The sequence below is a fragment of the Sander vitreus genome, chromosome 4, assembly GCF_031162955.1.
Source record: "Sander vitreus isolate 19-12246 chromosome 4, sanVit1, whole genome shotgun sequence".
Classification (NCBI taxonomy): domain Eukaryota; kingdom Metazoa; phylum Chordata; class Actinopteri; order Perciformes; family Percidae; genus Sander; species Sander vitreus.
Window position 1 is genome coordinate 9,832,614 of NC_135858.1, and position 15,812 is coordinate 9,848,425.

A 15,812-nucleotide genomic window follows, 5' to 3' on the forward strand; every position below is an offset into this window, starting at 1 on the left:
AATCCAGCATTACAATATATATTTTGCCACCTAAGAAGTGCTTTTCACTGTCATAGCCTACTTTTAATTTAGTTTGTAATACACTTGTACTTAAACTGAAGTCATATTTTGAGTGCATGACTTTAACTTTTAATGAAGATTTTAATAGTATGATATTGCTACTAAAGATCGCAATACTTCTTTCATCACTGCCATTAATAAATTAGTGACCACAGTAAAAGGGTCAGATACAAATGATCTATAAGTAAAGTTCCTGCAGTCACAATTTTACTTAAGCAAAAGTACTGTATAGAAGTATTACCAATAATATGTAGCCACATAGTACAAGTACTCATTATGCAGAATGGCCCCTGTCAGTGTTGTAATATTATGTATGTCATGATTATGTATGCATTAATATGTAAGCAGTACTTTAATGTTGCAGTTGGTCAAGAAACCTCATTTTAAATACTTTACACTGTTGGGTAGTTTTATCCACGTTTTGGATGTCAAATATGAATCTGAAAACAGTAACTAAAGCTGTCAAATAAATGTAGAGGAGCAAAAAGTAAACCATTTCCCTCTGAAATGTTATGGTGTAGAATGTATAACAAAAATACCCAAATAAAGTACAAGTACCTTATAATTGCACTTAAGTACAGTACTTAATAATAATAATAAATGTACATGAACAACTACTTTAGATGGGTCAGCGAGTATATATAAACAGGTCTGAGAGGAGACGGGTGGATGCTCATAAAGAACCAGTATGGTTGTGTCCTTTTCAGATACTTGAATTCGGCCATCATCTGCTGTAAATGTGTGCAATACAAGGGAATCATTTCAGGTTGTTTGTTATAGAATTTGATTCAGCTGCTGTTGCTCTTTAGTATACAGGATGTTTAGGAAGGTTGTGTTATTTGAATGTATAAACCTTTTGTTTCCAGTCTCACCACACTCTGCCAGACTGCCAGTCAACACTTGAGACAACTTCCTTCCTTGATTTGGGTAGAAAGGAGTCCCATAATTGAATAAAACGAGACCCTTCCCTCTCTTTACATACCACACAAACACACACACGCACATACACACTCACACAGACACACACACACACACACACACACGTTTTACAGGCTGGTGTATAAACTTAATAGGACGCATTTGGTTCCAAAGCCCCCAGCTTGCTCAGTGGAAAGTGAGCCGGATTGTTTTTCAGTTTCTTAATGTCGAAGTTTATAACGGCCAGATAAAAAATGTTGCCATGGTGATTTAACCACAACATCGCAATTACCTTGATGCAATGAGACTCTGGGGGCTTACAAACAAACCAGTGTAATGCAATTAACATATAAGTACCACCAAAAATGTCCTTAAAACACAGTGGAAGGATGCAGGAAAGCAACAAAGTGAGTGAAATAATGATAGTGGCTTCTTAAGGATCAAAGTTACTGATACTTCTAGTAAATAATGAAACACCAAGCCACATACACTTTCCTTTACACTTAGTTTTTCCTTACCAGCTGCAGGATTCAAGAGACACATTTCTCTACCAGATATAGTCCAGTAAATGATTACTAAATAAGTTATAACGCATCAAACACTGCATAGCATATTTCAGCCACATATTTTTCACATCAACTTCAAAGTTCTTCTATCAGGCGGCTGCCTTAACAAAATCATATACTTAAAATTCTCGGCACCCACCCCCCCAAACCTTCCCTTTGAGGGGTAAAATAAAAATGTGGATGGATGGAATAATTGCCCAACTTCAAAGTGCAGCTTATTGTCTTGCATTTACTGTTATGATTGCAATGTTGTGCTTTTTTTTCTTCATAAATGTGGCTTGGGTGGGTGGGAAAAGTGGTTCATTCCTCTGATGGCGTAAATCCCACCCTAATGCCCAACACTGACCCTCCTGACCCAGGCTTAGTAGGAAGAAGGATGTGTAGCACCTTCAATCTGCCTGTGACATTTTCTCATGTTACATGAAAGTCACAAGGCTTATAAAGAAAATAATAAATTTTCTTTTTGCTGCTGTTAATTCCTTTGCAAACTACAAAGGAATTAAATATTTTGGAGAAATAGAAACTGTGAAAATCACATTCCTTCTTAAAAAAAAAAAAAAACACACAAGAGAAGGAACAGTTATCAGCCTGACATGTCTATTGCCAGATCTCGTTGTGGAAACACATCGATGCACAGGGGATGTCAAAAAACATATTTTATTAACTTGACTCTCAGATGCATTCTTATACAAATACACACTCCTACATTCAATCACGTGATACATGTGGATACACAATGGCATTCTTCATTTCTAACATGGTAATGTGCAGAGATAAAGGAAATACAGCAAAATAATCTCATTAAGCTACAATATAATGTCATAAATGGTTCAGATGAGGACAATACCATGTAAAGCAACATGCATGCACATTAGTGGTGTCCATACTGTCACAAATTAAAGCCATAACTGAGTGCCAATTTCACACTTGCACTTACTTTTGTTTATCACACTGATAAAAAAATACAATACAAAAATCATTCTTTACATTAAAATGCCCCTTTATGATTCGTAAATATATCAAACCAGGACATGTGGTGCTTATTACGTGAATGCATTTATGTGGATGCTGCAGGATTTTAGGTGACCTGCCCCCTGTAAGACCCTGACACACTGTTAAAGCAGTGCTTTGATGTACATAATGTATCACCATTGGGTGGATGCATTGTGATGTGCAGATTTCATCATCTCACCGCTGTATGTGCAACTTGTGCAACTCTTCATCATTCATTGAACAAGAAAAAATATATATAATACGAAGATGTAAGTCGGGTCAAGCACATATGCTTTACATGGTGTTTAACTGTTGGAAGGACGGCACCCTCTAGTGGCTACAGCATGAAAATACAACAGTCACTGGTCGTAGCACAGCAATTCCCTTCACTGAGTCATGAAAAACATTACCATATTTTATATTTATTTAGTCAATTGTGAAGATGCATAACTACGGAGGGTGATGAGGAAGTGAAAATGGAAAATCTATCATAGGATCATGTAAAATAGGGCTTGATTTGTCTGTAAAGTGGCCAAGTCAGCAACAAATCCTGCACACATAATAAAAAAGGAGGAGGTGGTTTGGGCCAAGAAGACAAAGGAGTAACCAGGATCAGGGTGCTCATCCACACAAAGTATTTCAACTTTTTCTCTGATCTCTCTTTAAATGTCCTCCATCACCTTTGGACTCTCAGGCTGGGAAGCCAGCACAACGAGTGTACTCCAAAGTCTGTGTGGCCACTGCGGGATGTTTTTAAGTGCCCTTAGAAGTCACTGAGGATGCTGATATCGGCAAACTCTTTGCGGTAGCGGTGAGCAGACAAGATGAGCAGGAAGGACCATTTCAGGCTCATGAAGCTCCACACACAGGACAGGTAGAGACTCCGGGGGTCAGTCAGGGCTGTGGGAGGCAGACACACAGACCATGGCCATTAATCTGCTGCTAGAACAACCTCCACCTTTTTGCGCAGGCTTTTCACAAGATGTGAAAGAACATGGCTGCAGGGATTTGCTCCCATTCAGCCACAAGTGCATCAGTGAGGTCGGCCACTGATGTTGGGTAATAAGGCCTGGGCCCATACTTGCATACACTTTTCAAATTACACTCAAGAAAGCTTTAAAGACCCAACTCAGGAGTAAAAAAAGTTTGTACCTGAAAAAGACAAATTAGACGCATTTATCAAGCGACTTAATCCAACTTACTGTGAAATGAGTAACCTTTGAAAGCAAGTGATCTCATGTATCCTCTGAGCGAGAAATGTCAATCAGAGATAAGGATTTACCCTACGTCTACCATATAAATCAGTCTTAAAATAGTTATTGACAGCATATGATTCTGCAAATGCATTTATTTGTGTAATATACTTAATAACTAGAGCAGGGGTCTTCAACAAGGGGTCCTCAGAGTCAATGCAGGGGGGCTTTCCAATTATTGTCAAGTCTTAACATGAGTCCAACATATTATTAGCAAATATAAATCCCCACTGCTTACTGGCCTTTAGGTAAGGTAGTCACTGAGGCCATCGACAGATGCAGTTAATCCCAAGGATTCACTGTGATGTACGTTTAAAATTAAAACATTATTTATAAAATCGTGCCAACAATTATTAACCAATTTTAAAAGTTTAGTATTATATGCAAAAAAAGGTATGCATAAAGGCTTTAGGCTGCCCTTCAGGTTATTGTAGACCCAGTTTATTATGCAACTTCATTTTATACAACATATGTAGTAGGTGGTCTCTGCTCTATTTCTCTTTCCGTTAAGGGGTCCTTGGTTTAAAAATGGTTGAAGACCCCTGGACTAGAGTATCAATTAATGTGAAATTAGGGATAAAATAAAAGGAAATCAGCTTAAATGAAAACAAAAAGAAACCCAAACTGGAGTAGGAAAGAAATTCTGCTGCTGGTAAAAAAGGTAAAAGAAAGGAATCATATAATAAGGAGAATGTAGTAGCACATTGACAAGTGCAGACAATGAAAATGTTTGGAAAGTGAAAAAGAAAAACAATTCCAGCTTTATTCTTGTTTGAACACCTCATAAATGTAAATAATGTTCAAATCAAATGACAATAGAAGGCTACACTACCCTATTTCTGAATTATACAGATTATCATTCACCATGACCACGGATATAACATGTCTCAGAAGGCGGGGGGGTCAAATCTGTTTCTGTACTGCAGCCATCTTGGATTTTACTCTTAACTTAACACACCTCTTGAGCTCTCTTAAAAGGTCCCATATTGTTAAAAATGAGATTCCCATGTCTTATGATTATAAAGCAGGTTGAGGTGCTATTTAAATACTGTGAAAGTATCAAAACGCTCAATTAGATTTGTCACAGTTCAAAGATATACTATGTATGTATGTCAGAGTGCAACACCTCTCATTTCATAGTTATTGTTTTTATTATATTGCTCTGGTTTTAAGCAATGGATTGCACACAGCCTGTATTCAGAAACTCTTCCATACGGTTGTGATTTTACAACTATACTATATATAGACAGAAAGTGGCACTACAGTGCCGTTACATCCATTCCCCGGCTGCAATGACAGTGCAGAGACTCAGAGTGCAGATCAGAAAGACCCAGAAACGCTGACCAGTCAGAGCAGTCCGGGCTTTTTCAGGAGGGGGGCTTTAAGAGACAGACACTAAAATGGAGCGTTTCAGACTGAGGGTAAAAACAGGTATATTTGGACATACAGTATGAGACAAATAATGTATATTTTGAACATTAAAGCATGTAAACATGTTGTAGTAAAAACAAGTATGAACCTGAAAATTTGCGTAATATGGGACCTTTAAATTTAAGAGCATGTTTGACTTGTAATCAATGTGATAAATGGCTTTTATTCCTAAGTTTGAGAGTAGAAATAAAAGTTAAAAAAAAGGTTTTATCTTTTACTTACGTCCCTTTTAGCAGTTTGATAATGCAGACCAAACCGACAAAAAAGTATGAAACAAATACAGGATACAATTTTTTGATTTAGTAGCTTTGAGGAATAAAAATGATCTGCAAGTTGCATTTTGTGTAGAGGATTGACTTTCTGACATTTTCTTAACAGGAGAAACTTGCTCCGCAAATTTCCCTCAGTGCTGTCAAAGGGCATTCTGGGAATTGTAGGAAATCTTCACATGAAGTAAACTTGTGGACCCTGAGTGGAGACACCAAACTCCATCAGGACTCAGTCATCTGACAAAACAGGTTATCCAACTTCTTTCAGTTATGTCATTTTAATTTGTCCTGCATGATGCATCTTTTAGTATCTTTGTTTGTTTTAGTGATTATTTACATTATTGCAAGCTTAAATGCTGAAATACAGAAGTAAACAACTGTCAAATGTAACATAAAGGCATTTTGTGTTTAATCTTTCTTTTGTGAAAGACCAAAACATTTCAATTACATATTGAAATTTACACTTACATGTTGTTTGTTGGGGCAGTTGGTTATGCGTGTTCACTGTTCAACGGTCAACAGTGCATAAACACATTTGGTGAAGACCAGCATGCACACAAATTATGTGAGACAGGAAAGCGATGTAGTAGAACTTACACTCCTTGTTGTTGATGGCAATAGATAGGAAAGTGATGAAGGCCACGACTGCTAACAGAGAAAAGAAGACCCCGATGAAGAAGAAGAACTTGAGGCCCTTCAGCCAGGTCCTCCAGTAGTCCTGCAGGTACATGACGTGAGTGATCAGGGTCCAAAGTGCCAGCACACCTAAGGGACAAACACAATGCTGTTGCTGCACACTGGCTGCGTGGCGTGAGCGTGTCAGCTGCGTGGCGTGTCCGTTTTTATTTTGGCTCCCATGTTAACAGGTTAGAGCTTGCACACTGCCTGCGTGACACGCACGTCTCAGCCGCGGCTCGAGCCACCCCGAAAACGCGTGCATGCGTGGAAGCGTTTCCAGGCAAAATAGAATAAGAAAAGATGTTTGTCATTTTGACACGAATACATTTAATAAATGACATTTTCATGTTTTAAAGTCTCCAGGTTTTGACATAAATGCAGATATAAATGTAATTTAAAAAAGAAAATAATAAATAATTATCAATTTTCAAATTCTGTCAATACAGAATGAAATATTCTGTAGCCTATTTTGCCGTCAATACTGCCGATGTCGTCTTTGCTGTAATCAAATCAGTATATATTTATGTTTAACATGAAGTAGCCTATACTAGGCTACTGCTAGAGTGCATTTTATCAATGGGAAACATACATGTGTACAGACAAGGCTAGCAGCAGCAGCGGCACGTCAGACACGTTTCTGGTGTGCAAAGACATAGAAAACGCCATGCAGCCCTCACACAACTGACACGCAACAGAAACGCAACGCTCACGCCACGCATCCAGTGTGTAGCCGGCGTAATAATCACAAATTGAACAAAATACATATTCTAAAATTTCTTAAGCACACTAGTGGTACCATCTAAATCTAAATTCTGATGGTATGCGTGTAAAGTATACAATGAGCTGCAACATGCAAAACCATTTTTAAAGACAACACACTCAACTACTGCTCATATGTAACAGCCATTGACCTGAGTTTGTATGGTCATTATAGTGGTATGAAGAGTGAGTATGCATTTTCAGACACATCATGACACAGCATTATGCCATTTGCTAAGTTAATCAATCCAGCTACTTCTGTCTTCATGTTTCCCTTTTTTGTTTCTTTTTTGTTTCTGTTTTTTATAGCAGGTGTTGTGAATCACAGCCACATGTAACAGTAATCCCAACTTTTCACCAGCAAGTAACCACAACCCTCACCGAGTCTGAAACCGTAACAGAAGGAACTAGCCGTATCAATCTGACAGCATCTTCAGTGTGTGTTTCTAGTGAAGGTCAGGTGCACATTGTTGAATGCAGAGTGAACACATTTCAGAATACTGTGACGATAGACATGTTAATGCATTATGTGTAATTTTGTTGGGAGGGAAATATTATTATGTCAATCATCAAAGCAGGCATGGAACAGCTTGCAGCCAGTTCCCTTTTGGAAAATTAAAATGCACATTCAGGGAGTGTGTCCACATCTCAGATACCAGTAATATTTTATACAGGTGCCAATTTGTGCATGGGAATGTGGTTAAGTGCATGTATGCAGGTCACTAATCGTAGTTGTGTGAAAGTATGAGGACAATGCTACACTTGTCAAAAAAGAGCCCAGTCAAGTCAGTTTGATCTTTGGGAACATGTTCCTACTTTACAAAAGCATCATCCAACCCACCCTGCTGTACTGCTCACCCTGTTTTTACACAATGCTAACCACCATCTGCAAAAACAAACTCATTAAAATCACACATATTGCCTCTAAGATAATCGGTCTACCCACACACAGCCTATCAGACATGAATGACACAGCCATCACACGCAAAGCACGTACAATAGCAGCTGACACAGACCAACCCCTGAAACAATTCTTCACACTACTTCCATCCGGCCGCAGATACAGAGCACTGAACTGGACTAAAGCCTTATTTCAAAAAAAGTTTTGTCCCCACCGCCAACACAATGCTGAACAAACTATAATACTGCCACCACCACCTTAGTTCCTTTGCAGTTTTCACATTTGATATGTCTATGTGGGTGTCTAAATGTGATGTGTTTTGTATATGTGTTACATGTTTTATGTGTTCTATATGTGGTGTTGTGCTATGGAAAGATGATGTGTGGAAATGATTATCCCTATGGGACAATAAAGACTATCAATCAATCTATCAATCAATCTATGGTTTAACTACCACTAAAATGAATCACAGTACATCCTGTCACGATGAGATCAGAGGTTATAGATATGGACTGGCAAACCACAACAGTGGCTCAAAGTTCAGCTCCTTGGAAACAACATTTAACATAACCAATTGCTTAATTGTGCATAAAGCCGACAATTCTCTTTTTTTTAGAACAGGATCAAATGTTGTCATTTATAAAATCGCAAATGTGTGCTCAAAGTCATGTGCATAGTGTAAAATCAAAACCACTCAGACCAGACTCAAAGGTTCATACCATTTTCGTAACATTTGCCTTCAGTTTTACGCAATGTTGTGCCTTCCAAGCAAACAGTGGTTTCTATTCATTTAAGCACAATATAAACTCAAATTAACTTGCAGACACTTGAAATGAATGTCAACCAACAGCTGCCTGAAAGGTGTGAAAAAAAATAAAGGGAAACACCAGCACATGCTTTAAAGAATTGTGAAAATTATTATTAGGTTCAGGTGATTTACATGTGGGACGACAAAAAAAAATTAAATTATAACTTTTTATAACCAATAACAAAAACGGTCACAGTAATACTAATAATAATGTGTGTGAAATGAAATGTGTCCCATGCTTTTATATTTTGGCATTTTAGAATAGGCTACTTCTCATCTCCAATGTTTTAATTAGCTTCTATAACCGTTTTTTTTATTATTCCTAAAGTGACCTTTGATCAATTAAGGTCAAAAGTGGACCCCTACGCCAAGCTGAAACATGTCAGTTAAATAAAACATCTGCTGCAGAATATACTGCCCTGATTTAAAAATATTAATAATTTGACTTGACGACTGTTGATCAGTTGACATACCCTTCAAAAACACGTTTGCACTGTGATATCTGTTCAACTAACTAACTCATTTTGAAATCCGTAGGTTTAGTAACTATGACACCTTCAGCCCGAGGAAGAGGTCAATGATGTTTCAGACGAAGGCTGGAATAACAACGTGCACATGACAGGACACCTGTGGTTTAGTATAACACGCGCTAAAAGGAAAATGCATTTGTTGTAGACGAACACGATGTTTACCTGCCAGTCCTCCCATGGCTGCAGTCCATGGCTGTTTGAACGCGATGTTCCAGACCAGGAAAGCCGAAAACCCCATGAGCATACCAAACGAGGCATAGCCGATACTAATATATGTTTTATTAACAGCCATTTTCACAAAACAAAATGTTGTTGTAAGCAGGGACACAGACTCGACGAGACAAGAGACGAGAACCGAGTGTGTGAGTTTGTCTGTGAGAGAGAGAGCAGTGGTAATTTCAAAACAACTGCATCCGGTTGCTCTGCAAACGAGCCTAAAAGGATAAAATGTGACTAACTGTGTGTACTGCTGACTAATGATTGTTGTCACACACGCGCGCGCGTGGGCTAGAAACATGACAAAGCGTTTCTGATGAGAATTGTCTTTTTTTCTGTCCAGCTGAAAAAAAAAAAACCATTGCTTCAGTCTACGTCATCTGATTCTAACTAAGAGGTCCTGCTCGGTCCTGCAACTACCTCACATAGTGTGTGAACACAGCGCCCCCTTCAGGAGCAGAGACCATTTAAAGACGCGTCAACTCCCAACATGGAACAGGAACCCAAACAGAACATTTGGGTTAAGACTAGATAATACTAGAGTATTTAAGATTAGTGACACAGACTTGAAGTGCGCAACTATATTATTGTACGTCTGTTACATTCAAGCCATTGCCAAATGAGATGATACAAAAGCTAATCAAGCCTATCAGCTCCAAAAAACTCTCTGTACTTCTCATGGATGTATTAAGAGAACAATATGGCTATGTTTACAAAATGGTGTAGTCCAGCGCGTGCAAAAGCTCGTGTGTTGCGTTTTACGTCACCACTGAGAAAGGACAACAGCAGCATTCAGCTTTTGAGACGAAGAGGACATACAAATTACAAGATAATGACCTCTTCTGAAGAGTCCATTATGTTTTTTTTTTAGTCCTCTGTGTCCTCCTTGATTAGATGGGATCAACGCTACTCTAACTGTGTGGAGGAAGGGTGAGGGTGGTGCACAATCAACCAAGGCTTGCATCATGTGGATACAACAACAGTGTTATTGTCATTACTTAGAATTCGTCATGGGGTCGACAGAAACTACCACTCAATGTGGTTAGATATAAGAATTTTTATTTGTGAACATTCGAACCTTCTGCCTAAAGATGTGCTTTGTTTAAGAACTACGTTAACTTTATCCCTGGATTTAGCACTTCTTTTGCTTCGGAAGTCAATTAAAATGTCCCATTTGAAACTGTGGTACTTCTTATATTTAGGTATATTGTGATTTAAAATATGACTGAATAAAACAAAACAAGAAAATACTAGTGCTGAAACAACTACAAAACGCATCATTTTATTAAGAAAATGTGTTCGCTGATGAAATTGTGCAGTTAAATGGGACCTATTATGCTTTTCCTTATTTTCTGTCATATCTATAATGTTACAATGTGGGATGTTCATATTAAACGTGGCAAAATCGCAGTGATCTTATGTAAAAGTAATCCCTGTGAGCAAAAACCTTAGGTTTCAGACCATTCTGAAAACTCTGCTTCCAACAGTTTTTTCTACTCTCGGCTCAAACTGAGGCCAGTTCTTGACAGATTGCTTTATTTGGTCAACTGCTCCAGGTACGTTACTGCTGTGTTTACACTACATGCACTGCTACAAGCTAATGTCAGGGAAAGCTGTAATCATGGTTGCAGATGTCAATTTCTCGACAATTTAGGATCATATTCCTGCTGGAACATGTCGGTTGTATAGGTTTTGGTTTAGAAGTCTTTCTTGGGGTTTTTAACGGTAGAAAGTGGGCTATACTCTGTAACAATTATTCCACCAACTGCACTCAATGACAGTCGGTACAGATGTAGAAGTGTGGGGGGAGGGTACAGTGGAGCTACAGTATCTAAGATGGAGGGTGAATACAGGGGCAGCAACCATGGGCAGTATGAGAAAAATAAAGTTTTCTAAACATTAAAGCATGTAAACATGTTTTCTAATAGAAACCCAAAATACAGGTATGAACCTGAAAATGAGCATAATAGGTCACCTTTAAACATTTTAAATAGTTGAAATACTGAAACGGTTGAAGTTTAAGTTGAAGTAGAAATACAAATACTGAGAGGTTAAAAGGAAAGACGAAGAAGATAAAGCTCTGAGAGAAGTGTCAGCTGAAGTGAAAGTGCTGAGAGTAGTTGAAATGTAGTTGAAAAAGGTGATGGAATACAGTTCCCTGAAATATTTAGTGCCCGTTCAAGTAAATCACTTAAACTGATGTCTGTTACAGTTGATTGCAGCGTTGTTGCAGTATTGAAGTGTAGGCACTTGAAGCAGTTGCAGTAAATTGTAGAAGTTAGAAGAGCCGACATTCAAATATTCAGCTTGAAGTCATGTTCTGTTTATAAACTGCAGTGACATTTACCATTTATTGTGGTTGGTAGTCTCTTGAAATTTCCCATATGTGGCAGCATTTGAACCTTTAATGCTTCTACCAACATGAAAAAAAGCTTAGTTAACAAATTGACAATAAAAAATAAAATAAAAAAAAACAATTTTAGTAATCAACCAACCATGCATGTAATTTTTTTGGAAGAAAAAAATGCCAAATAACCCCCTTGTTCCAGCTTCTCAAAGGTTTATATTTGCTGGTTTTCTAAGTCTTGTAGGATATTAAACGGAACACCATCAGACATAAATCCATGTGAGCTTGGGCTCTGGAAAACTGAGGTAAATGCGTTTCACTATTTTCTGACCTTTTGTGGACTAAATGATTAATATAATAATCAAGTAAATGATCAGCAGATAAACATAATAAAATCAATAGTAAAAAAAAAGTAATATTTACAGTAGGTACAGCCCTAGAACAGGGCACCTTTGGAGAGTAGCAAGAGAGGTAAACATGGCAAATATAAACTCGAATTGCATACGGTATGTGTCATTACAAAGTAAAAGAAAATACAAAAGATCAAAAAATGTATCCATGGCTTTGACCACAATCAAAAACGTCATGACTAGACTCAATAAAACTAGTAACAAATTTTATATATCTATCTATCTATCTATCTAACACAACAGAACATAACATTAATGGTCAGAAAAGATCACATTCAAGTAGTTTACAATCTGTTAAAACTCACAACTAAGGACCTGAGGGGAACAGCATGTGTGTATGACAGCAGTGTGCTGATGCTCAAGCTGTGAGCTCACTTAAAGCAGACATGGCAGGTAGAATTGGAAGAAGAAATTATCCAACTTCTTCTTCATGACCTTGATGATAACCAAGTCTCTGTAGATGCGTTGAACCAGTATGTCATCTTTGGAGAACACCAACAGATCACACCACTCCATGCCCGTCACCATCATCTCTCCTTGGATGTGCCAATAGTGCGAGTGGCTCTTCTTCAGTTGCAAGACTCCATCCTGGCAGAACAGGAACCCACACTCGATGAAGCTCTGGAACCTGGTGCATATGACATGCACCAGCCCAAAACTAGGTTTCTCCTTGGGGTCGTACACCAACCCGTCAGGCAGCGCCCCCAGCCATGGAGCATTTGGATGCACCACTAAACCGCAGGGGGACCAGTTGACACACAAATGGTTACAATATTCCCGAAGTGCCTCAGCCTTCATTTGCTTTTCTATCTGTGCCGTCTTGCACCTGGACAAACCTTTCTGCATCTTGAATATCAGGAGCTTTGCATTGCTCCGTCCTGGTTTAAGTTTGCAGATCTCCCTAAAATGACTGGTTAAGCGCAGCTTGCGCAGCTCCTCTACTGCTTCCTCGCTTCCACGTGTGGAGTGCTCCAGACTGCGTGCTGCCTCCCAGGTGATTTCCATGACTTCCATATGTTCAGCCTCTTTGGCATTGAGGCTAGGAGAAGGCAACATTAGCTCCAGTTTGTGTAAACTCAGGGGAAGCAGCGGTCGAGGGGGAGCATTGTCATGAGTCTTGTAATCCTGACCTGATGGCACAGGACACTGGTAGGACAGGGGGGAACCTTTAGGGACTTTGCCAAAAGCACAGTCCACTAATTCCACATTCTCTGTGAGGCCCATTTTGGTTATCAGAGGCTTCTTGTCATCTGGAACGTCCTTGAAGGCTTCTGTGAGCCTTGCCAAAAAGGACTGGCAGTCAGTTGGGGCAGGAATGAAACATTGTTGGGGCACCATCCTGTATGAAACAGGTTAACACCATTAGCTATATAATAATAATAATACAAATAAAACAAAAATAAAATTGCAGTCATTTAGAGTCTCCATTCTTACCTTGGTAATTCTAGCATGGTTTTCTGCAGGGACCACTTTGGCTTCTTCCATTTTTGAGTAAGAAAAGAAAAACTCATTATTTTATGCATCAACTGTTACAAATAAACCAGGCTTTCAATGTAAACAAGGACATCTTCAGGCCTAGAAACTCTATCCATCTTTTTGTGGCAGTCTCATTTGATCACGTAAGAGTTTGGTTGGTTTAATGCAAATACTGAAACAAGGGAATAGTTTGAGAAAAAAAAAAACTCAAGTTATCCTGAGTTAGTTTCAGTGAAGAGGCAAATCCTGATTTCCTGGTTTAAGAACTGCTTATGCAAACTGCAAAAAATGAATTAGCTAAATGTAAGACAAGTGTTAGGCTAATTGATGAACTGTGGGGTTTAAGAGTGATCTCTGGAAGCTATATTATTAAACACCGAAAACGTCAACTTAAAACCCCAGTAAATGTATAGTAATAGAAACAGGAAAGAAGCAGTGGTTGTTAGCAGCACATATGCTGTATTTGTGTGCTTGAAAAGTACATAATTAACTGATCAAATTGGAAATTAATACTTTTTAGGCATTGAGTGATCAATGAGTTGCTTAATCATTTCAGCACTAACGTGAACCGAATAGTTAAGTCAAACCTTCGCTCTGTACCTAAGCTGGTCAGAGGCAGCATTGTAATTGTGTTTCTGATAAAAGATTAAAAAGGACTACATCATTTTGCTTTCATCTAAAAAAAAAAAAAAAAAAATTGTTCTGCCCCAGCAGACTCAACAGTTAATAAATGCAATGACAAAGTGCTCTAAAATCAAGGATGTGGCGGTATTTGATGACTGACTGGTGACCCACACGGATGTAAGACATGGCTTTTTGAATACATAACAAAGCTTCTCCCTCCTGTCACTATCAGATCTATGGGGTGACATTGAAACAAGCTTACCGTTAAGCTTTTCCCTGACTTTATATCATGTTTTTGAGGTTCCCGACTTTCAGTTGAGCTTTCTTGGCTCCTGGATAGCTGTGGGAAATCTGTGAGTCTCTCCGAGTCCGATGCAGAACAGTCGTCATCTTCATCAGCGGATAGTATATCATGTTTTTGAGGTTCCTGACTTCCACTTGAGCTTTCTTTGCTCCTGGATAGTTGTGGGAAAGCTGTGAGTCTCTCTGAGTCCGATGCAGAATCTTCATCAACTGAGAGAGTGCCTGAAGAAGATTGGGGGTCGCACTCAACCACTTTTATGTGGAATGAGTCGGCGAAGCAAAGCATTCTTGCATCTTCTTCTTCTGGGTCATTTTTCACACAATCTGGGGCAATAAAGTGTTCTGCTTCCCCCAGCCCATGCTGTTGCTCCGATTGCCAACTTATGTCATATTCAATTTCCTCTTCTTTGGGTTTTTTAGCCAACGGCTCTGATTTTTCCAGGTCCGCCCTAGTGTTGAGGTCAGGGGGCTGCTCTCTGATATCTGTTGTTGCTCCAGTGTATTGGCTGCTAACATCTATTGTGGGGAAAAAGAAAACCAGCCACAGTAGTGGCCCCTTGAATCTATATTTCTTTTTACACACCAGAAAACAAAGTTGTAGGACAAACTACAAAAATAGAGACAACCTTGCTATTGCCTATTCTTTGTTTGATCATACCGATATCTTTTATTGCACTCAGGTGCGAGACTAATCAAAAAATACAACATGTAAATATATGAACATATGCTATGCTATATTGCTATAGCAACATAAGCTAAGTTAGCTCATTTTCAAGCTTCTGCAAAGACACACTGCTGCAACCTACTTCAACAAAGCAGGTGACATTGTAGTATCTCACGTTATTCAGTTGAGAGAGTATCTAAAGTGACAAACCTATCCTCGGTAACTTTATCTCGGGGTTGAGGACCATGTGCAGTACATTCCGCAGGCGTTTGTTTTCCTCGTAGTACGCCTCCACAATAGTTTCAATCTCTCCAAATATCTCCACAGCCACGGTAGTAAATCGTTCAGTTAAAAAGCCCCGAAGATTCTGTAGTTTGGTGTTCGACATCTTGAACGCGTATGTACTAATTGGCGTTAGATTCAAATATTTTGAGTTTGAGGAATGCGAACGAAGCGCGCGGAACCTCAAAAAACAAAACTCAACCGGAACATGAAAAAAGACTTCCGTTGGGAAAAGGCTTCTTCTTTAAAAAGTTTGGCATTAAAGGCATACTATGTAACGTTTCCCTCTTCGGTCCCCCTACAGGTTGTCTCACTGGAACTACA

General features: G+C 38.8%; 2 protein-coding genes across 3 annotated transcripts; both read right to left on the reverse strand.

The window, feature by feature from the left end:
- Nucleotides 1-2,182: 2,182 nt before the first annotated feature.
- On the reverse strand, nt 2,183-9,783 carry LOC144516646 (heme transporter hrg1-A-like). Of its 2 annotated transcripts, none has more exons than XM_078248119.1 (3): nt 9,329-9,783; nt 6,088-6,208; nt 2,183-3,437 (listed from the first exon to the last, which is right to left on the reverse strand). In XM_078248119.1, exons 1-3 carry the CDS (start codon nt 9,422-9,424, stop codon nt 3,301-3,303), a joined length of 354 nt encoding a protein of 117 aa, XP_078104245.1. In that variant the 5' UTR covers nt 9,425-9,783; the 3' UTR covers nt 2,183-3,300. The 2 variants fall into 2 exon arrangements, with proteins under 2 accessions (XP_078104245.1, XP_078104244.1); XM_078248118.1 differs by having other exon boundaries at nt 6,088-6,255; nt 9,329-9,779.
- Nucleotides 9,784-10,424: 641 nt separating this feature from the next.
- LOC144516645 (uncharacterized) lies at nt 10,425-15,745 on the reverse strand. The gene is made up of 4 exons (XM_078248117.1): nt 15,417-15,745; nt 14,502-15,058; nt 13,574-13,617; nt 10,425-13,478 (listed from the first exon to the last, which is right to left on the reverse strand). Exons 1-4 carry the CDS (start codon nt 15,592-15,594, stop codon nt 12,515-12,517), a joined length of 1,743 nt encoding a protein of 580 aa, XP_078104243.1. The 5' UTR covers nt 15,595-15,745; the 3' UTR covers nt 10,425-12,514.
- Nucleotides 15,746-15,812: the final 67 nt, after the last annotated feature.